This window comes from Callospermophilus lateralis, chromosome 1, assembly GCF_048772815.1.
Source record: "Callospermophilus lateralis isolate mCalLat2 chromosome 1, mCalLat2.hap1, whole genome shotgun sequence".
Taxonomy (NCBI): domain Eukaryota; kingdom Metazoa; phylum Chordata; class Mammalia; order Rodentia; family Sciuridae; genus Callospermophilus; species Callospermophilus lateralis.
The window spans coordinates 210,763,669-210,786,175 of record NC_135305.1 but is presented as its reverse complement, the minus strand read 5'-3'; the positions used below and the strand labels follow the sequence as shown (position 1 = coordinate 210,786,175).

At 54.2% G+C, this 22,507-nt stretch overlaps 2 protein-coding genes across 4 annotated transcripts in view; one reads left to right on the top strand and one right to left on the bottom strand.

The window, feature by feature from the left end:
- The window catches only part of C1H19orf44 (chromosome 1 C19orf44 homolog), a 23,772-nt gene extending 15,313 nt beyond the window's left edge, over positions 1 to 8,459 (top strand). The window contains exons 7-9 of one of the 2 annotated variants that reach the window (XM_077109365.1): positions 400 to 566; positions 2,167 to 2,245; positions 8,270 to 8,459. In XM_077109365.1, the coding sequence (XP_076965480.1) occupies positions 400 to 566; positions 2,167 to 2,238 (239 nt within the window). In that variant the 3' untranslated portion in view covers positions 2,239 to 2,245; positions 8,270 to 8,459. Of the gene's footprint in view, positions 1 to 399; positions 567 to 2,166; positions 2,246 to 2,363; positions 2,669 to 8,269 lie in introns of those variants that run through there. The other variant, XM_076846635.2, reaches the window with a different exon arrangement.
- Positions 2,616 to 22,507, bottom strand: Cherp (calcium homeostasis endoplasmic reticulum protein). 2 transcript variants are annotated; one of them, XM_076846613.2, is made up of 18 exons: positions 22,414 to 22,507; positions 21,932 to 22,105; positions 17,762 to 17,946; positions 16,508 to 16,645; positions 16,061 to 16,212; positions 14,447 to 14,591; positions 14,257 to 14,346; positions 12,766 to 13,009; positions 10,814 to 10,989; positions 8,597 to 9,032; positions 7,323 to 7,561; positions 6,339 to 6,472; positions 5,490 to 5,576; positions 5,089 to 5,232; positions 4,868 to 4,984; positions 4,333 to 4,427; positions 3,839 to 4,024; positions 2,616 to 3,725 (listed from the first exon to the last, which is right to left on the bottom strand). In XM_076846613.2, exons 1-18 carry the CDS (start codon positions 22,436 to 22,438, stop codon positions 3,685 to 3,687), a joined length of 2,808 nt encoding a protein of 935 aa, XP_076702728.1. In that variant the 5' UTR covers positions 22,439 to 22,507; the 3' UTR covers positions 2,616 to 3,684. The 2 variants fall into 2 exon arrangements, with proteins under 2 accessions (XP_076702728.1, XP_076702737.1); XM_076846622.2 differs by having other exon boundaries at positions 14,447 to 14,558.

Genomic DNA, 22,507 nt, shown 5'->3' with positions numbered 1-22,507 from the left:
GAGGCTGAGGCAGGAGGCGCAGTGGCACGCACCTGGGTCCCAGCCACTCAGGAGGCTGAGGCAGGAGGCGCAGTGGCACGCACCTGGGTCCCAGCCACTCAGGAGGCTGAGGCAGGAGGCGCAGTGGCACGCACCTGGGTCCCAGCCACTCAGGAGGCTGAGGCAGGAGCATCAGGTGAGCGCAGGAGTCTGAGCCCAGGCTGGGCAACAGTGAGACTAGCTCTTAGTATTTTTTTGTCATATTAATAAACTTTAAGTGTGATATCCACACACATTGTCACCGTGTAACAGAGGAGACGGGAGTAGGCAGTGGTCTCTTCAGGAGCAGCCCCACAGTGCCGAGTGTTGGGGCTGCAGGGCTGGGGTCCCTGGAGAGCCGCTGAGTAACGAGGGGTGCAGTCCTGACAGCCTACAGCCCTGCCGTGCTGGCGCTCAACGACATGCTGAAGCAGCAGCTGAACCTGACGCAGCAGTTCATCGCCGCCAGCCGCCACCTGCACCTCTCCCTCCTGCGGTCCATGGAAGGGGACTCCTTCCACTACCACTCCCTGGAGGAAGCCAAAGAGGTGACGGCAGAGAGACGGGGCGGAGTGGGCGGGGCCAGGGCCCACCACATACCCGTGGGCACCTGTCCCTCAGGTTCTGGTGCGTAGCCCCCTGCTGCGGGGATGTGGTTGGGCTGTCACCTTCTGTCACTGTCACCTCTTCTCCTTGTCCTCTGGTGAGCTATGTATTATACAGTGTGGGGGACTGAGCCCTAATGGGGCTGTATGGCCTCAGACCAAAGGGGACCTGCCCTGTGGGGCCCTGCCCTCTTCCCAGACCCTGAGTGCTGCAAAGGTGGTTCCTGAAGGCACCGGGCTTCCTTCACAGTCCCTTGGGTTACAGCTCGAGAGATGCCCTCACCTCCCCTTTTCCTCTTGAAAAGCTTAATTTCCTTCTGATAACCAGAATGTATGAGCTCGTTAGATTAAAATTCCATTAGGAGGCTGCGGCTGGCTCAGCGGCAGAGCGCTGGCCTGGCATTTGTGGCCCGGGTTGGACCCTCAGCACCGCATGACAATAAGTAAAATAGAGGCAAGTGTCCAACTGCCACTAAACAAAATTTTTTAAAAAAATTCTATTGAGGTATTAATTTACCATCCTCCATAATCTCAAAGATAACAATTGCCAACGTGATAGACTTCCATTTTTTTCTGTGCAAAGTGTGAACTATTATAAGTATTTAAAGAAACAGTGTCATCCTGTATGTGCTGTTCTATTTTTCATTCATTCTATATACAAAATATTTCAGCACATTGTTTCCAAAAAATAATTTTAAAACAGTCATAATGCCACTAACCTTAAAACTGGATTTGCTCTGTATCATGGAAGACCCAGCGTTCAGATCTCCACTTGTCATGTTAAAGTTGCACATTTTATCCCCCTTTTTAAGTTCACTTCTTAATCTAGTTGTTGGTGCTGGTGGAGCCCAGTGTCTGGCGCGTGCTGAGCGCTTGCTCTGCACCGAAGCCTACACACCGAGATGGTCCCGTGTCTTTTTTCTTAAGCGTCTCTCTAGAGCCTGTTCTTAACCTGAGCAGCAGAATCCCTGCAGGGTGAGAGCAGCTGCTGGGCCCACTCAGGGCAGGACGGGCGTGTCTCCCGAGTGCCCTGTGATGCAGGCAGCCAGCTGGCTGGGGACCCACTCTGAGAAACGCTGCTCTGCAGGCCATCCGCCCCCTTTCCGTTATCCGTGGAAGGAAACGGGTCATCTGACCTGCGCTCGTTCTGGACATTGCTGAGGGCACCCTTGGGGCCCCTTTAACTCACTCTCTGCTGGCCGTGCATTAGCCAGCCCTCAGTGAGGCGACCTGGCCACGTCACCTGTGTCAGTCTGCCACAGCTCCTGCCGACCATGTCCTAAAGGTGGCACCCAGGTCCTCCTCCTCTACTGCTCTGAGGCTGCCCTTCCCTCTCCGCCCAGAGCCTGCGGCACCTCCCGGTCTGCACAGCGCCTGGCGCTCCTGTGTGCCAGGACTAATCACCTGGCCTCCCCCACCAGCCCTGTTAGACCCTGTTGGGGGTGGGCACCATGGCCGCTTCTCTTCCCAGCACTCAGCAGCCTCCAGGTACATTTTGGGGTGGCAGTGCTGATGGTATCCCCATCTGTCTCCTACCCAACAGTATATCAGGTGCCACAGGCCCACACCGCTCACCATGGAGGACGCCCTGCGGGAGGTGCAGGAGGAGCTGTAAGTACCAGGTGAGGCTTGAGTTGGGAACACACGCACACACGCACAACAGCTTCCAGGTGACATTCGTGGTGGGGCACAGTGTTGGGATAAAGGCTTGGGATTCACTGGAGGCGAATCCTTGCTCAGAGACCTGCTTAGCACGCTGCTGAGGAAGTTGCCCGTCAGCATGAGGACATGATGCAGGACGGGGGACGCGGCACAGGCCAGTGCTGGCTTCCTGGTGGGCACAAGGCAGACGGAGCTGATGGCGGGACTCCTGTTCACTAACAAGGACAACTCCTCACAAGATGCCAAGGCCCCAGCTCCACCGGGCCTGGTCCAGAACACGCCCCTCACTCCACCCGCGCTTCTCATTTGCACACGGAGGAGAAGGTCTTTAAAAAAAGGCTTTATTTGAAGGCAAAACAGTAAAATCCACAAGAAATTGTTAACAGCACGAGTTTGTTTTATCCAGAATCAGACACATTTGAACAAGTCACAGCTACGGGAATTCTAGAACAAAATCAGATATTTACCACCTGGGGGTGAAAAATTGTGGGGGGAACTCTGCATCTTACTGAAAAGAATTTTTCAAAAGTACTTCTTTACAAATAAATGGCACCGCACCAAGCTGCTGATGGATCCAGGCAGCTTCTGGCTGAGGTGACACTCCTCCTGGCCCCACCTCCCTTTGGGGGTGGGCTGGGGGTATGCAAATGAAATGACAGAGTAGGAGGTACCAGTTGGGAGGTGGCACTCCACACTCAATCTAAATGGGTCCTCGCACGCAAGTGCTGGTGTTGGGTTCCTGTCAGTGACAACCATAAGCAGAGGGGCTCCACGTGCACATGCCCCCAGGGCATCATTGCTGACCTGAGGGTGCCTTACAACGTTTGCTTTGAACCTTTTCTTTCTCCAGATAATAGCAAATGGCTAACATTTGAGGAAGAAAAACTAACATACACAACTAAAATAACTGAACTAGGGGCCGGGACACCTCAGAGGAGAGGGGTTTAAAATGATCTTATTGGGGACCGTCTTAGATCAATAGTTTTTTCTAAACCTAAATCAATCGGAATCAAAATAAAAACCCTGGTGAACTCTGCTAATCCAGGAGGATTTGCTTTTCCTGTTTTAAACTCTGAGCAGTGACAGCACCTGGCCTTCGCTTGCCACTACAATGGCAGCGGGTGGGTGCTGCCCTAGCTGCCCCCTGCTGGTGCCTGGCCTGCCCTCCACACTGCTGCTTGTGGAAGGGGCTAAGGTCTGACTCAGGGAAGACGCGCAGCATCCACTCCGTCAGGCTTGAAGAATTCTCATTCAGGGACTGGAGGGTCTTGGGTTTCTTGCTTCGCTGTAAAGGGAAACGCGCTCACGGCCGTGGTGCTGTGGCACCTCCTCCCGGGGTGTGCAGGTGGCGCCTGAGCCCTTCCCACGCCAGTGCATGGCGCTCCTCACTAGGCCCGTGTTAGTCTTCCTTCTCTTCCTTGCGTGCCCCAAACGTGGAGACTGCGTGAGAACCGAGCTGTCACTACGATCTTCCACTGCCAGCAAGCCAGGAAGGTCCCGCCAGCCAGCGCCGCCAGCCACCGGTGCGCTCCCGGCCCTGGGCTCCTACTTACACTCGTCCCTGGCCTTCATGCGGGCGATGAAGGAGTAGCTCTTATTCCGACGGTAGTTCTCGTAGGGGTCGTCCAGGGCCACGCCCACGCCCTTGTACTGGTCCCACTTATCCCTGACGTCCCCGCCCTTGATGGGGTCCTGGATCCCCTGCTCTTTCACACCAAGGCCACCAGAGCCACTCCAGCCTGAGAGAGGGAGACCCATGTTCAGAGCCCTCGCAGGAGGCTGCAGGAGGCCTATAGGTGGTGGTGGTGGGGTTGTCAAAAGGGAGGTTGCCTTCCGGGAGGTGAGTGACACAAGAGCAGGCAGTATTTACACGGAACAAGGGGCTAATAAAGAAGACCCAGCACCAGCCCCGCTGGCTGGCCACGTCAGAAGTTCTAGCAGTAAGCCAATTCCTGTGACTCCTCTCTCCCCATACAAAGAGGACAAGAAAACCCCGTCACCTCCTAGATCCCCAAGTGGCCAAGGGTTGGGGTCCAAGGACACTTACCCATCTTCACCAGCATCTGATGGCCTTTGTTCTCTTCTCCGAGCCTCGAGTCAGGTATAGGAGGCGCTGAGTTAGAACCCAGACCAGCCGAAGAACTAAAATTAAGACAGGTTACATTTTTCAAAAAAGGTAGACAAATTTATTGGAATGACAAATATTAGAATATACAGTTTGTCGCTCAGGTAACTGCTTGCCATCATAAGGTAGACACATACATATTCCGTGTCTCTACTGTTCTTCATCCTCTTCATCTGCCTGATAAAGGGGTTCCCTCAGATGATGACCCTGTCCCTACTTAGCATCAAAGGCACAAGGTCACATGGAGCCTCCAAAGTGGTCAGAAATAGAGTCCACCTACTGTGCAAGCCTCATCAAGTGTGTGGCTGTGGGGTGGGCAGAGCAGAGGTGCTGCTGCCTCTGGGTCAGCACCCGTGACACCTGTCTGTCTTCTAATGACAAATGCTTACACCACGACAGCAAAATACCAGAGGCTCCCAGTGGTCCCCGCAGGGCCCAGTGAGGACAGAGATCTTACGGCGGGGTGGGGCTCCTGGATCTTGACCGGCGCCTCCTTCCCGGGGAATATGACTTGGACCTGGAGCGGGACCTGGACCGTGAGCGGCTTCTTGAGGAGCGAGACCTGCTGCGGCTCCTGCGGAGGACAGCACCCTGGGTCAGAGGCTACAGGGACTCTGGTGTGGGCACTCGAGCGTGCCCGCATGGAGGGGCTCGTGTGCTGCAGCTGCCGAGACCTACCTGGATCTGGAGCGGGAGTAGGAGCGCGAGCAGGAGCGCGACCTGGACCTTGAGTAGGAGCCTGACGACTTGGAGGACCTTGAGTTGGAGCGTGAAGAAGAGCGCCCTCGGCTTTTGGATCTGCTCCGAGACCTGGAGGGGCCACTGTGGGGACAGGACTGATGAGTGGAGCCCCAGGAGCCCTGGCCTGCCTGGGACCCCAGTTCCTGTGAGACTCAAGAGTCCGTAGCCTCGAACCCAGCGAGTGCTGTTCCCCAATCCCACTGCTGATCACAGAGGACCCGGGTCCACTCTGCTCACTGGTGACCACCTGTGGCCAGGGAGGCAGGCTGACAGGGACGCACGAACACATGTCAAACAGGCGGCAGGACAGGCAGAGCCACGGCCATCTGGGCTCTCACCTGTTCCTCTTCTCCTGGCCTTTCCGCCGCCGCGCCCGCATTTTTGCTCGGAAGAACTCATAGAGGCCATTCTGCTCCCAGCCTTCGCTGTAAGACATGGCATTTCCCGTGTGACTGCAGACGCCCCTCCCACAGTCGACTTATGAAAACGTCATCTGGATGACCCCTGCCCCAGGGAGCCCTGGAAGGCGCAGCCCTACCCACCTCATTCCCAAGACGCCCCCATGAGCGTGCTGTAAAAAGCACCTCAGATATTCCAACAGGGCTGCCCTTTCCCCACCAGGAAGCTTGGCCTGAGCCTGGCTGGACCCAGCCCCACGCCCCTCCACCCTGCAGCCTCCCTGCAGGAGGCACAGGAGCCTGTGGGTGCTGTTGCCAGAGACGAGGCTATCCAGCTCCCTAAGACTGGGCCTGAGGCCACCAGGGCATGGAGTGGTGACTGCACAGGGACAGTCTGCCTGCAGGGGCAAGCCAGGTCACACCTGAGAGAACTTCCATTCTAATGAGTGGATTCAAGAAGCCCTTTGTGGAGGGCCATCATGTCTGTGCCCCACCTGTGACAATCTCACTCAGGATGGTGCTCTTCTCCTTAGAGATGGCCATTTAGAACCAGAGTAGATTCTGTGGCAGGGCATGTGCAAGGCCCTGGGCTTCATCCCCAACACCAAAAAAAAAGAAGACTGCCGTATCTTCTTACCTGAACAGAAGACCTGGCTCTCAGTCTGTTCCTCAAATGCAATAAATTCAGGGGGAAGACAGGCCAGGAGGTGGGGACAGAGGCTCCCCGTCTCTCTCTCTCAGGGTCCCCCCCAAGCACCTGTCCCGCTGCCCCTTCTCCGGGGCCTGTACCTGTTCCTGGGCCTGTCGTGGGAGGGAGGGCTGTAAAAGGCCTCCACGGCGGCCAGCAGCCTCTCGCTGGGTGGCATGGGGGGCGGAAGGCGGATGTCTTTAGGGTCCAGAGGCTTGTACTCGTGGTCTTCCAGCTGTAGGGAGGACACTGCTGTGGCTCATGTCCACAAATCCCTCGCCAGGCCACCCAGGGCACGGCAGGGGAGTGACAGCAGCACAGAGGGCCTCAGCCAGTCCCGGGAAACCCGGCCCTCAGAGGGCTCAGCCACAGGGATCTTGCCTCAGAAAAGTCACTCGGGTGATGTGGCCGCCACCTCAGATGATGTAAAACCACTCAGTTTGTCCAGACATCTGGACCCCAAGTGCCCCACCTGTGGACTGCTACCCTCTGCCCCCAACGGGCTTGCAGCTAGCTCCTCTCCACCCTGTCCAAGCCCTGCTCCGTGTGTCACCCGCTTTATGCCCCAACCCCAGCTTCCGGGAATTCTCTGGAGAGAGCCTGGCAGCGTCCCCAGCTGAGCGCTTCGCAGCCATGTCTGCTGTGCCCGAGCCCCAGCCCGGCTCTTTCTCTCTCACAGTGCCTCAGCCTGCGCTCCAGCCACCCCTCCCGCCAGGACAGCTGGCAGAGGTGTCTCTTGAGAAATCCCTCTGGCATCAGCCCCTGGACAGGTGGCTTCTGAGGACAGGGACTAAGAGGAAAGAATGGAGGACCCACACCTCACACATAGCCCGGATGGTTCTCTGTGGCTGCAAAGCCCCCTTGCAGAGGGAAGGGAAGGAAGTGAGTGGATGTGGCCTTGCTCAGGAGCACAGGCACAGCCTCTTCAAGGCAGGAGTGGGAAAGGGGAAGGACGGGCCTGGGAAGGGTGCCTAGCAGCCTTCTGGAAAACATGTTCCTGGTGCTCCATTTTCAGGCGGATAAGCAGAGGGGCCCACACTGCAGGTGCTGCCACCTAAGGCAGCCCAGGGCTCCCGAAGTCTTACCTTCACGAGGGGGGCCATCAACCCAGCAGGGAGATCAAAGTAGGGCACATTGGGGACCAGGCTGGGGTCGTCATGGTTGATATGGGGAGGGCCCTGTCTTCGCATGTGGGGGGGCTGCCCATTAAAGCCATGGGGGGGAGGGCCAAAGTCAGGGTGCTGAGGCCCAGCCCAGGGTGGGTGCTCATTGATTCCAGGATGAGGCATGCGGTGGCCAGGGTGGTGGTGAGGGGGTCCCATTTCTGCAAAAAAGAAATTTTGTGTCAGGACTTATTGGTAGCTGAGAGGTACCAGTAAGTCAGGACCTCCCAGCTAAGGGGCAAGGAGGCCCAGCTGAGGGAAGGAAATATCAAGACCATCGAAATCTTAAGACAGCAACGCCTGGGGCTGAATTGTGCCTGGCCCACCAACAGTGTGAATATGGGAGTCCTAACCCAGACCTAACCCAGAAAGTGGCTGTATTGAGAGGCAGGGAGCGGCCCCAGCTGGTTATGGAAGCCAGGGCCGTCTCCCCCCCAGGCGGAGGCTGGGCCATTACAGAGGCAGTTACTAACAGGAGGTCTTCAGGGTGGACCCTAACCCAACATGACTACTGTCCTTGTAAGAGGAGGTTTTCAGGACACAAGCTCACACTGAGGGAAGATGCCATTTATAGGCCTGGGAGTGGTCTCAGAAGAAACCAGCCCTGCTACCACCCTGACCTCAGACTGCTGGTATCCCAAACTGAGGAACAATCAACATCTGTCACAGGAGCTGCTCAGCCCGGGGTCCCTATTAGAGCTGTCATGGGAAACTAACATGAGCCATGAACACGGGGAGTGCCCCACAGATAAACAAACATCACAAACGGTTTAACAAATAAACATGGACGTTAGTAGAAATAAAAACTTTTTTAGCAAGTAAATGAATGAAACTAAAGACTGAGTAAAAGATGACTCTCTGCCCTAAAGCCAGGAGCTACTTCCCTTTTGGAACCTCACGTCCTCCTGTGCAAACTGCAGTGAGTCCAGGCACACGTGGAGCAGGCCCAGGCTTCAGACCTCTAACAGCCAGCCCGGCACGTGGAGGGACTCAAGGTGGCGAGGACAAGGAGCAAATCAGACATCTGCAGCCACCAGGGAGGTAGGTACACTTCTAAGACTGTCTTTGCCTCTCCCACCTCCCTAGGGCCCAGGCTGAGCTCCATGTCAGCTTATGGCCCTCTGCCTGTTACTGTCACTTAGGGGCAGGCCAGGGGTGCGTTTCCCAGGCATTCCCACGGGCACCCTCACACTTACCGGCTGGGAAATCCCCCTGGGGGTAGTCGAAGCGGTGAGGATAGGGTGGCCGCTCGAAGGGATGGCGTGGGGGGAAGTCATCTTGCATGAAGCGGGGTGGGAAGCGGTTAAAGTTGTGGGGGTGTGGTGGCTGGTTGAACTGTGGGTGCTGCTGGTGGGGCGGGAAAGGCCCACGGAAGTGGGGTGGCCGCTGCATGCGGAAGGGTGGCTCGCGCTGGCCCCCACCCCAGGGCGGCTGCTCATGCTGACTGTTCCAGGGACCCTCAAATTGGCTGTTCCAGTTGGGGTCGGGCTGACTGTTCCAAGGTGCGTCACGCTGGCCGTTCCAACCAGGGTCCCCACGCTGCTCACCCCACATGCCCTCGTGGCTGTTGTTCCAGGGCGGGCAGTGGGGTGGCCCACCCTGGTGGTGTGGATAGGGGGGTTGCTCAGGAGGCTGTAAAGCAAAGCACGGATGTGAGCCTCCCGGAAGGTCAGGCCCCAGAGCGCTCAGGAGACACTGGCAGCACTGGCCTCATCCAGCGGCGCCTCAGGCCTGGAGGCTGCGGCCCAAGCCTGGTGGCAGATCCGCTGCATCTGGGCAGACACCGTCACTCCCAGGCCCTCAGACTCCCAACCACCACACCTGCAATCTCATTCCCATGGCTGCTCCTGGCCACCAAGGCCCACTGTGCATACAGGCAAGACCACCATCCTGTCCCTGCCACTGCTTTGACAAACACCAGCTCCCCCACCCTTCAGGGGGTGGTACAGTGACTGTATCAGCATGGCCAGGCCCCAGGTGTCCACGATGGACGTTCCTCATGACACCCCCTCCCTGTTTCACTTTCTCTTTCTCTCCAAGGCCATCACCTGGGGTTGCTGCCAATAAATCCCCTGCCCTCAGACCTACCCCAGGATCTGCCTCTGGGCCCTGTGCTGACACAACAGCCTTCTCCAGCTTGAAGGCAGCAGCTCTAGACTCTGCACCGCCTGGTGGTGCTCTGACAGCGCCCTAAAGCCAGGATCACAAACTCTGACAGGGGCTGGGGTGCAAATGTACACAGATGAGGCTGGCCAGGCTGCCAAACCCCTAATCTTTCAAGAGAAGGCAGAAAACCAGATATTTTAAAAATAAATAGCCAAAACATCAACAAGAACAACAGAAATAGCAGGGACTATTTCTAAACGCGTGAGACTCCATGTGGGTACGGCAAGCCTACATTGATTTCTGTTTCAGTCTTCTAGGGATGGAACCAGGGCACTGTCCACTGAGACAAATGCCCAGACCTTTTTATTTTTTACTTTTGAGACAGGATCTCGCTAAATCGTTTAGGCCTCACTAAGTTGCTGAGGCTAAACTTGCAATCCTCCTGCCTCAGATTCTGTACTACCATATGTAACAGGTGTATGTCACCAGGCACGGCACCAACCTTGGACGAACTTGTGTACTGCTGGGTCAAGGCGGAGCCTCAGTGAGCCTGATCTAGTTTGTAATCAAAGGGCCTATTTCCCACCTACAGAATGGACGGAGAGCTGCTCCCTACTCAGGGGGCACCCCCAAAGCTCCCCCAGCACTCAGAGGAGGGAGCAGTCTATGAAGATGTCCTATTTTCTGTGAAGTTAAATCTTTGGTCCTGAAGCTGAGGGTGGGGGCTCAGGCCATGAGCTATTTCCTTGCCGTCCTTAGGTCCTCCCCGTGGACACACATTCACCTGGGAAGGCCATGCCACACTGAGAGGAAAAAGCAGATATCCAGAGAAGGCCTGGGCTGCATTCAAATGCTCTGTCCAGCTGGATCCAGCGGGTCACAGGGCGTTTCCTAGTCATGCTATGCCAGGCTACCTTGTCCTGCCCTGAAGGTTCCCAACCCTAAGGAATCTGTTAGCCCCAGGAAACAACCTACAACCTCCTGAAGTCTGAGGCTCTGACTGTCCCTTTCTTCAGGAAACTACCTATTCCTTTCAGGATGCAAAATCTGACGCTCCGTGAGTCAAACCAGCTAGAGTAGCTCCTTCCCAGCACTCTCAGGAGAGGATCTACATTATGGAGAGGCCCGAATGACGCCTGGGATAGAAAAGGGGCCTAGCCAGGGCTGAGCCAGAATCTCACTCCAGCTTCCTCAGAGCCACAGACTGCCCACCAACCAGAAGTCCACCAACCAGCAGTCTGTCCATCTGCCTGCCATCTCATCAGGCCCCAAGTGTCCACCCTGCCCCCCAAAGTTTTATGGAATACCTGCTGTTGGCCCCAAGGAGCAACAGGGTGGGGCTGATCAAACCAAGGGGGCTTGTTAGGCGGAATCTGGTCATGAGGTCCGGGGCCCCGGGGGCCGGCAGCTGCAGGATCCTGGACTCCTCCTGTGCCATCATACTCTGAAGAGCCCGGCATTTGGATGGGAGGTTTGTTATCATCTAAAGCCAGGCAAGAAGTGGTCAGAGAAAGCCCTGGTGAGAGGGAGGCTGCCTGACTGGATCGTGATGCCCAACCAGGGTTGGGGCTGACAATTCTTGCTTCATGATTCCACTGGAGACCATGACCACCTCCCTCTTCCAGGAAGGGGATGGGAGAGGGAGATTCTGACCTCCCACGTGAGATGTGCCCATCTTCTCTATAGCATACGTATCTTACTGTCTCAGCTGTCTTGATTTTAACTTGTAGAATTTTTATCATTGATTTTCAAATTAGATTTCTATGTCTAGTTAAAAGATCAGTGTTTTTTGTTTTCGTTTTTGGTGGTGCTGGGGATAGAACACAGGGCCTCCTCACAGCTGCTAAGCAAACACTCTGTCACTGGCCTATACTCCCAGCCCTAACTCCACTATTGAGATGGGGCCTCACTATGTTGTCAGGCTGGCCTTGAACTCATGCAAGGCCAGCAATCCTTGCTGGATTAATAAGCAATCCTCATGCCTCAGCCTCCTGAATAGCTGAGACTACAAGTGTGTACCACTATATGTAACTTGACAGTCCTAATCCATTATTTTATCAGATTTTCCAGTGTAAGCACATTCATATTCCAGGGACAGACCTTACTTGATACGACTTATTCATTCATTCAATGGGGGTCTCATTTTACTTATTTAAAAATTATTTTTAGTTGTAGATGGACACAATACCTTTATTTTGTTTAAAAAATTTTTTTCCCCACAATACCTTTATTTTATTTATTTTTAACGTGGTGCTAAGGATTGAACCCAGTGCCTCACCCATGCTAGGCAAGCACTCTACCACTGACCTGCAATCCCAGCCACAAGGCTCGGTGTATTTTAAATACAGGTTATGTATCCCTCATCCAAATGCCTGGGACCAAAAGTGACTTAAGACTTCAGAGTTCACTATATCTTGGAATATTTGCAAAGACTTTACCTGCCAAGTATTCTCAATGCTAAAAGCCAAAATCCAAAACATTTTGAATGTTGTGTCAGCACTTAAAAAGCTTCAGATTTTGGAGCATTCTGGATTTCAGATTTTTGGATTAGGGATGCCCTAATCCTAACCTGTACTCTGTTGGATTTCACTTCAGATTTTATTCATGTTTCTACATCTTTGTTCAAAAGTTCTTCTAAATTACACATGTGATACGTATATAAAACTTCTGTATATTTAATGTATATGTTATTTATATCTAAACACAAACATACATAAAAATAAGTGTTATAGGGCCTGGGATTGTGGCTCAGTGGTAGAGCACTTGCCTAGCATGTGTGAGGCACTGGGTTTGATTCTCAGCACTACATATAAATAAATAAATGTTAATCAACAACTAATAAAAATTTTAAAAAGTTATGTATAATATATTTATTACATTATATTAACACATCACGATACGTTTAGCTTGTCTTCCTGGGGATGGAACCCAGTGCCTGTGCATGCCAAGCATGAGCACTATCGCCAAGTCACACCCCCAGCCTAGATTATGTTTTTAATCCTTGCAGCGTCCCTATTCAGTCTAATTATATGTAAAAAAGTTTCTGTTCTCTGGGACAATGTACAGGGAAAGGACTGTTGAACTTTTAACTGTACTACCTGCTCTGAGCTTGTAAACAAATTCAAAGCTGGCCCTAGGAGTGGGCTCAGGACAGCAGAGGCGGAGCTGTGTCTGGAAGGGAAGGGTGCTTTCTGGCCACATTCAGGAGGACCCAGCTCTTGGGCTGTCTCATGAGGTGGGGGTTGAGGGAGCCTCTTACCAGGCTGGGTGGTTGGCGGGATGGCTGGGGCAGGCGCTGGAGCCGGGGGAGGAGCTGGCGGCGGTGGTGTGGCCTTCACTTCGGCTTCCATTTGTGGCATTTGAACCTGCTGCTGCTGCTGCTGCTGCTGCTGAGCCAGGCTGTTGACAAACTCCTCATGCTGCGTCTTGAGGGTCTGGATCTGCTGCTGGAAGGCCAGCTGCACGGGCTGCACCACTGAGGAGTACTCGTTGATGAGGGTGGCCTGGGAGAGAGAGCCCCGCACCAAGGATGAGAGCCTTGGAGGTGCTACCTGCTATCACACTTTCTAGAGTCCCCGAGGGACAAATACCTGGAGAGCGGCAAAGCCCAGGATACCTGGAGCAGGCAGGCAGGTGGCTGTCCCATGGAACAATAAAAACATGGCAGCGACAACCACAGGTTGTGGTCCAGCCAAAGACTTGGAGACCAGGATATACACCAATAGCTTCCTGATAACAGGAAGAAGCATCCACAGCCATGCCCAGGATGGCTACGTGGACACTAACACATGCTGCCAATGAACATTCTAAAGGCTCCGTCTCTTTATCTGCTACCAGGCTTTGAACCCTGTTTGTAAAATGGGACGTAACAGAGTACCTCTAAGGGTTTGGGAAGAACTCAAGAAATATAAGCATAGAGACAGCTCAGTAAAAGTGCAATGCCACCCATACCCCAGGAGGAAAAGAGCTGTAGACCTGCTGTGGCACGACAGGATTTCATTTTTATTTAAACATAAAAAAAAAAAAAAAAGCAGTTCAAATTTAGAAAAACATTGAAATGTGCCTTCCTTGTTGCCCTTCTGAGCATGACCTTCCCCCAGTGGGGAGGGGGATGCTTAGGACCTCAGAGGGCAACAGTCAACAGTGTGACATTCACACTGGACTCTGCAGGAATGACGGCCTTTTGACGAAAGGTGGAGGCCCGAGCTGGACATTCTAGCAGCTTTAGATGGGGCAGCAAGCCTGGGACTAGTACAAAGACCAAGGGACCTGGTCCTCCCCTCTGTGCCCTCCTCTAAGGGGAAGCTAAAAGACCCGAGGACAGGTGCAGTCGCCGCCTGTACCTGTGCTGCTTCACGCCCCCAGGATGCGTCAGTGCCCCAAGACCAACACACAGGCCAAGGACGTCCATAGTGGTGACTCCTTAGGCAAACTGGTCACAGTACACCAGAAGGTCAGGTGGGATGGTACACAAGCCACTGAGGGAGAGGCTGCTGTGTGGAACCTGTGCCCACTGCTCACCACCATCCACCAGGCACAACTGGGAGCTGGGGTTGAAATGTCACCTGGGGCTGTGGTCACCACCTACTCACCAGCAGATTTCAGCACAGGTGAGGGACTTGGGCCCCCTGACTTCTGGGAACATATTGGGGGCAGGTGCCATCCTTAGACCTCCAACCTCCCTTGAGGCACCTGCTCTGATTCTGCTCCAGACGTGTGGCATGGGGCGGGGCAGATAGGTGGCACTTACCTGGTACTGGCCAAGTCCCAGGGCTGGGCTCTGTAACTGCTGAATGATCGAGTCATCAAAGTAGCCATTTTTTTCCCAGAGCTGCAGGAGCTAAAGGCAGAGGAAGAGGAGAGAGGCTGTGTCAGGGGAGAGGAGTGTCTGCCCGCCCAGGGCAGTTCCTCCCGCCTGCCTGCCTGCCAGCCCCACGTACCCGGGCAATCTTCTGCTGTTTGTCTTCCTCCACAGCCAGGAAGCTGGTGCAGTAAATGGGCACTACAACCTTCTGCAGGGCGGCCAGCAGCTCCCGGGCCTGCTTGCGCTGGCTGTGAGGGAGAGACCTTCCGCGCGTCAGGGCCCTGGGGCGGGACCCGGCCACGCGCCCGTTACCATCAAGGCTCCAGCCACAGCACCCTCTGCCTTCTTGGGAAATGGACCCCAACCCAGCCAGGGTGATGGCTAGGCTCCCCACAAGCCCCATCAGGTGGTCTTAGGGGACATATCAGGGACGCAGCCTAGGGCTGATCGGAGCAAGGTCTTTCACCCTAGTCCCCTCGTCAGTAAGTTAACCCTTCTCTTCCGGGAGGCAGTGAGGGTGAGGAGACGTGAGCCTGAGAGAGCCCTGAGTGCAGAAAGGGCAAAATGGCCATGTGGGGCGAGGGCCTTGTCCAGGCAAGGAAATTTCAGCTTGGGCTGGGCCAGAATGAGTGCCTGGCCCCTTAGGGCCAGTGAGCACCCAGGCAGGATGGGACATGTGCTGCCCCCTCAGAAGGATGATGGCAGAAGGTGAGCAGCTGGCACCCTCCCAAGGCCAAGTTCACCAGAGGAGCTCAAAGAGGAGCCAGGCCAGGCCAGGCCAGGCGGGAAGCCAGGTCGGTGGATAGAGGGCAGCCCCAGTGGGAGGACAGGGTGAGGAGCACTTGGCTTCCACATGGAGCAGAGCTAAAGAGCGCATCGCCAGAGAACTGTGAGAAACAAGCCTGTCTCTGCGGTGGCACTCTAGCGGTGGGTGGCAAGGAGGAGCGAGCATGGGGGCCAAGGAGGTTCCGAGGCTACTTACGTCCCAGCAGGAGAGAAATAAGGGTGTGATGCAGGGAGGGGCTGCCATACAGGAGATGGGGTGGGGAGGGGACTCGCCAGGCTGTGCATGTAGCAGAAGATGGGAGAGATGCGGGTCTGTAGGGAACGAGGCGGGACCAGTGTTCCCTGCTCTAACCAAGGCCTCCTGCCTGCCAGCACCGCCAAGCCCAAAGGCAAACAGTAACTTGTCTCACTAGCAACGTGCCTCCTCCCGCACCTGCCTGTGGCCCAGACTTCTAGTTTCTTTCATTAACCTTCAGCCAAGTGGCTACGCAGAGTGCGTACCTCTGGGCCCCGGGGAGAACAGGAATGGCAGAGCCGTGAAGGAGCTAGGGTGGAGCAGGGAGGGGTGAGCCAAAGTGGCCCCTCAAACTCCAGTAGACAGGTCAGGGCTGGAGAAGGGCAGCCCTCAGCAAGGGCTCGACAGCACAGCAGAGCCAGGAGGAGGTGGCCAGGGAGGCAGCGGAGCCCAGGGCCTGCCTGCCAAGACACCAGAACTGCCACAGAAGAGGAGGAGTGGAGGTGACAGGACATCAGAATGACGATGGTCAAGGGCCAGGGAGAGTCCAGGGCGTACAGGCAGGTGAGGCTCTGAGATGCTCTCCTGAGGTCTTTGGACAAATGATCCCCTAATCCTGGGACAAGTCAAGCTAAACTAGTGGCTGCAGAGCAGCCGCCAGGCAAGGGCAAGGAGGAGTGAGAGAGGAAGTGGATGCTTTGGGGCCCTGGTGCTGGTGGAGGTGCTCACCAGTGGTGCAGCACGTCGTTGATCAGGTAGATGAGGTGCAGGCGCAGTTCAAAGTGTGCCCCATCGGCTGTGATGCGGTTGCGGAGGTGGCCTGCCATCAGCTCGCAGTGTGGTGGGGACTTGGCATTGCTGAACATCCAGTTCTTCCCAGCCTGTAACAGCCAAGCCAACTGGTAAGTGGGGCCAGGCTCCCCGAGATCAGAGTGAGGGGTCACTCATGGTCAGGAGACACCGTGGGAGGTCCAGGCACATGAGTGTATGGGACGTAGGGTCCAGAAGCCCAAGGTCTCAGTCCACCTGTTTGGCCTGTGAGCTGTCCTTCCTGCCCACAGGTTATGTCGGAGAAGGAAGGGCTCAGACGAGGCACTCCTGCCAAGAGGCAGGGCTGCCAGGAGCACCAGGCTCAGGTATACCCCCAGGCCCCAGTGAGTCCCTGACTGTCCTCACCGAGATGGCGTCCTTGGTGCACGTGTCAATGATGGGCTGCAGAAGGTTATCAAACTCATTCATGTCTAGTTGGGTCTCTTCTAAGAGCTTCTGCATCTGCTGCTCCACTGCGTGGGCCACAGCTGCCGTCACCTGCTCCTGGAAGGTCAAGAGGAACCAAGGTATTGTGAGGAGGGACCCTCTGCCTTGGCTCTCCTAATCTAAGCCATCAGGGGTCAGCTGGGGAAATGGTGAGGAGGACCAGGCCGTGGGCCACTCTGGTCTTTGGCAGATGAGTCCTGGCTCCGGATTGATGCCTGTTCTTAGTACTTGTGATCCCATCCTTCATGCCTGCAGCCATCCACTGTGGCTCTGTGGCAATTCATCGCCACGACAGGCCAAATGGGCAAAGTCAGTTAAGCACAGTGGGAACTACTGTGTGCTCCAGGGTGACAGGATTGAGAGCTAGAAGAACAGGAAGTTGTGTGAATCAATTAAACCAAAAGATGAAAACCGAGCGATGGATGAGCACAGACTATGCAGAAGACAAAGCTGTGGCTTCTAGTCACCAGCCATCAGGGGGAATGCAAACTAAAACGTGATGCTGGTAACTGCCCATTTGGCTGCTAAGAAGAGCTACCATGGAGACATGCCAGTGCAGGATCGGTCAAGGCCTCACTGCCCATTCCCTGACAACTGTGAGCATTCCAGAATATTCTGCTGGCAGCAACAGAATGGAGCAACTTTATGCCTTAAGTTTAGTAATAAAACTGGGGCTGGCATCTTGGAGGTTTTGCATTATTTTCCTCCCATTTTCTGGTTGCTCATCCTTATTGGTTTTGAATAATAATATCAGACTGATGGATCGGGACCGACAGCTTTGAGTGACATAGCTACCTTGTGGCAGGGTCTGTGGGAGTACCAGAAGGTGATCTGGCAACACTTGTTCTATGACATCAAATGTGCATATATGACCCATAAAATTCTACTTGGAGGTGTCCCCCAGAGAGAAGGGTGTGCACACGTCTAAAAAGCATGTCCAGTGACCAGAATGAGAAGCAGTCTAGTATTAGAGTCAGGGGTGACAGTGCCTAAAGTGCACCAAGCCCTCAGAAATAAATGGGGCTGGCCTTGTCCTTTAGCACTGACTATGGTGGAGAGTCCTCACGACAGCCATTGTTCATCCTAATGCACAGGTGCAAGACCCGAGGCTCAAGACTAAGTTCAGGTCCAATGGTAGGGCAAGAAGGGAAAGGGGAGAAGTGGGCCCCATACCTGTCTGAGGGCCAGCAGGTGCTGCTCCTGCTGCTGCAGGTTCCACTGGCTCTGCTGGATGAGCTCATCCATGGATGGGGCGCCCTGAGCGGGTGGAATAGGCGCCGCAGGGGCCAGTGGGGGCTGTGGCAGAGGTGGCAGAGCTGTGGTGGGCTCCAGTTCTGGGGCCTGCTGTTTGCAGATGACTGGCAGGAAAGGAAGAGGAGGGGTTCTATGAGGATGTGGCCAGGTGTCCTCTTGGCCACCACTCAGGGCAGCTCTAGGCCAAAGCAGTCCACCACCCACACCTACAGACTTAGCATCAACCAGAGGGCCTCCGTGCAGCCAGGCCAGGCTTGGTCTGCTCAGTCCCCTCTCTGGGCCTAGCCCTCCTTTCCACCTTCTAGTTCACATCCCCCAGCCCAGATCCCTTCCTGTGTTCTTATCCAGGCCGTCTGCTTTCGCATCTATCCTCTCCTTAGAGAGCCTTGGAATAGTGATCTCACTCTTTCCTTGCTGAAGCGGGTGTGTGTGTGTGTGTGTGTGTCTTCATCCACTTGCAGCACAAGCCAAGTCTCAGCTGTTACCTTCCCACCTCACCTAGGCCTGAACTGATGCTGAGCACAGGCTATGGCCACTGCCAGAGAAATACCACCTCCCTCCAAGGTGACTCTTGTCTCTCAAAGTCCTTGGCCACAATCTCTGACCTCCACGACTGTTCTTTAATCTCCCCCTTCACTTATGCTCTGCATTCAGAGATTTATCCAGTTTGAGCCAGTAGTGATATACTGCACCCTTGCCCCATTAGAGATTGAACCCAGGGGCACTTAAGCACTGAGCTACATCCTTTTTATTCCTTAGGGCCTCGCTAAGTTTTCAAGGCTGGTCTTGATCTTGCAATCCTCCTGTCTTAGCCTCCCAAGTCACTGGGGTCACAGGTGTGGGCCTCCACACCCGACTAATGTTTGTGATGATTCCCTTAAGTATTATTTTTGTTGTTATTTTGTGGTGCTGGGGATTAAATCCAGGATCTCACACACGCTAGGCAAATTTTCTACCACTCAGCTACATCCCCAACCTGTGACATACCTATTTTACAGGCAGGGTGGGCATGTGTCCCAATTTTGGATAGATGAGGTAGCAGGGAGGTCTTTAGCAGGGAGGTTCTTGCTCATAAGGAGGTTTTGGACAAGACGGCTTGCCTCCCTCTCCACTTCTGTGCTCTGTCTTGTCTGAATGTGGCCACACATTGATAGAACTGTACTGAATTCTATCCCAAGGGGAATCTGTCCTTGGACAAAGCTGAAGAAGGGGTAGAGGGTGGAAGGCGTCACCCAGAACCAACAAGCACCCAGTTACTGCTTAGGATTGTCAGGGGCTCAAAGGATACCCTATGGGATGATCTTTGGCTTGTGCTCAGGCCTTGGGACATGGCTCCCTGAAACCCATGTTCTCCCTCAGTCCTTCAATTTCTCCCTTTTTATTGACTGCTTCTCAGTAGCACTGAAACCCATCTGTGTCTTCTCTTCCTTATTCCATGTTCCGCTCCCAACAAATATGCAGCCTCTTTTTGTGACCCACCTTGGATTCTTCATTCCTCTTAATCTCAGCCTAGAGCCCACCCATTCCCCACCCTCAAGGCCACTGAGGACACCCTGACTCAGCCCAATGGGCCTTCTCAGGTCCTTTTCTCCTCTGTGGCTATTTATCTCTTCTCTCTTGTCCTTGCTGTCCCTTAAATGCTGGATGCTGTGTCTGTGTTCTCAGATTTGAATCCATTCTATGCAGATCATCAGGGAAAGAAATACAGACTGGCTGCAGTTACGTAATCCCTAAACCTATCAGCTCTTTTCTGACTAACAACTGACCAATGCCTGGCCTGCAGGTTTTCCATGGGCTGCTCAAGCTCACTGCATTTCCTCTCACCCTGGGCTCCCTCCCCATCTCCGTAGCTTTGATCCACCCAGATGAAAAGGGGTATGCACCTCACGCTAATGAACCGAGCCATGCGGTGCTACCAAGGCATCCCTTAGATCCCACTCCTATATGTTGCCACCAAGCTCTGTTGTCACCTGCATCATCCTTGGACCCATCTCCTTGAATGAGGTCCTGCCCCCTCTACCCCTTGGCAGTCAGTGCTGCTGTTCAAGTGTGGTCCTTGGACCAGCCCTGAGTGACAGAAGGTAAAGGCACTTTTATAGCCATTCAACATTTCACGGCTTACATTTTTACCGTGTTTTACAAAAGCACCTGGCCACAAGAGACTGGAAATTAAAAATCAAAACAAACAAAAATAAAAAACTGATCCTTCACCATAGAATTTGCAAAGTATCATTTTAGACAGTCCTGGGGGGTCTTAAAAAGTACTGGGGTTAGGGCTCAGCTTAGTAGCAGAGTGCTTGCCTGGCATGCATAAAGCCCTGAGTTCAATCCCCAGTTGGGGATTATGGGAAACTAGGGTGAAGAGCTAGCAGCCCTGTGGCTAACCCTGTTCTAGAATGCAGACCTGAGCGCCTTCACGTGCTCCCCTGTAGCTTCCAGGATCAATTCCTAACTCCTCAGCACGCCAGCCCTCTTTACTCTGCATCCTCACTTGTAGCCAAGCCAAGAATCCCTCCTTTGCTAGGCGTCAGCCACACTGAGTACTGACCCTGTCTCTGTCCCTCCAGAGTCTCTTTCCTCAGCCTGGAAAGCTTCTCTCCCTCAGTTTTCACCTGGCTAACTGTGTCACATTCTTTACATCCCCTCTGAGATGTCATCACCTGGAGAAAACATCTGCTGATTTCTAATATTCCCCTGCGGTAGGGACCCTCTCCCTTACTTGTTATGGCACCTAGTCCTAAACAGCTTCCCGTTTCTGACAGAAGAGCAGTTCTCAGCACTGTCATTTAAGTCAAGAAACTGTATGAGGCATCTTCCTCCCTACCACACGATGCCACCTCTCATCAATATCCAACAGATGCCTAAGTTCACAGATTCTGCCCCTTAACTCCACCTGCCCCCATTCCCACTCTTTGACTCAACCCGACTTAATTCAGACCTCACCATTGTGCACCTGAGCCAACTGCCAGAGTTATTCCCAAGGACCTCATTCTTTCTCCCTGCAGCCAGTCCTCCACACTAACCACACAAACACCATTCTGTTGGACTGCTGTTTCAAACTCTCTTGCAGCTTTTAAACTTGGTCTGCTGGGACTAGGGAATAAATGCTCTGGAAACACGGAACACTATGCTTACAATTTCAAGCTACTAATCTCTCTAATTTTCATCTCAAACGTAAACAGGCACTGGAATGAGGGAGAAAACCCCAACCTCCCTTGGCATTTAACACTCCAGATCAAACCCTCTCCCCATACATACACACACACCCCACCCCACCCACACACACATGCATGTGCGAGCACAAACATGCTTGGTCTTTTCTGGTTCCTCCCCCTGAACACATTGCTTGTTCAAGTCCCTGTACCTCTGTAGCATCCTATTCTGCCTGCCTTGTAAGCTTTTTATCAAATAAGATGCACTATGTAAGGGCACAATGCCTGTTTGGTCTTGTAACCCAGAGTCTGTTACTTTTTAATGTCCATATACTTGGAAAGCTCCTACTTATTCATTCACACAACTTACTTAGAGACTGGGGGTTTGCCACTTGGCATGGCAGATATGGTCATTGCCCTTAGGACGTTGACTTGGTGACTAGTTTTTTATTATCTGAAGCCCAGTTGTACTTCCTAATCCCATCTTAAACTCCTAATACTCAACTGAACATCCATAAAACCCAGAGAGACAATTCTTTCTGATCTGCGCATCTAAAATGCACAAAAATCTTGCTGGACTCAGCCAGCCCCAAAGTAGGCTGGTCAGTTTCCACTACTATCACTACCTGTCTGGAAAACACTAAAGCAGTTCGTCTACTGCTGCTGCTCCCAGTTACCATGTCTGCAAAAACAATAGAGAAATTCCTGATCCGGAGCCCCAGCAGAGGATCGATAGCCTCGTTCTCCATTACACAAGGACCCAGGAGTCGATATGTGCAGGGCCCCGGAAAGAGCAGAAGGAATCATGAACATCCAAGCTGCCCCTCTTCGCAGAGAAAATATGAGACCCAACAGAAAGCGGCTTGTGGCAGAGCACGGACTGGAATCCGAGAAAGGAATCGCTCAAAGGGACGGCTTGAGAGCTGGCGAGACTCACGCTGCTGCTGCTCCAGCGCCAGCTTGCACTTGTAGTAACTGTAGAACTCGCCTCCGAACAGAAACGAGAATTTCGGGTTGTCCTTCTGCTTCTCCATCGTCATCTTCTCAAACTCGGGCCCATTGCGAGCCACGAACTGAGCCAACTTGTCGATGACATTTCGAAGCTCCTGGTCTGGAGGACGGAGAAAAGGCCACGCGGGGCATCAGCAAAGACCGCCCAAACCCGGGGACCCTGGCGCTCCAGCCCCGGTCCACTGGGCCGGGGTCCCTAGGGGTGGGTCCCGGAGAGACCGCTCTTGTACGGGTCCCGATAAGGGCCACACGCTCGCCGAGAATGCGAGGACCCACGGGAGAGGCCGCAGGCGAAGCCGCGAGGCCGCGCCCCGCCCCCTCCCAGGCCTGGGGACTCCGGGAGGCGGGGCAGGCCGACAGGGGATTCCGGGGAGAGACAAACGGTCTCCGTTCCGGGCTGGGCCTCACCGTCGGGCGGCAGCGGCATCTCCATGGCTCCGGCCGCGGGGAACGTCCTCCGGCGCCTCACGATCGCCCACCAGCGCTGTCTGCGGAACCCGGC

Bases quoted from the DNA above. Each gene is read 5' to 3' on its own strand.
- Cherp (XM_076846613.2), bottom strand. From the start codon at position 22,438: ATGGAGATGCCGCTGCCGCCCGACG. The intron at 5,577-6,338 runs GTACAGGCCCCG...CATGTCTTACAG, and splicing joins CACGACAGGCCCAGGAACAG to CGAAGGCTGGGAGCAGAATG. The intron at 5,233-5,489 runs GTGAGAGCCCAG...CTGTCCCCACAG, and splicing joins GGCCAGGAGAAGAGGAACAG to TGGCCCCTCCAGGTCTCGGA.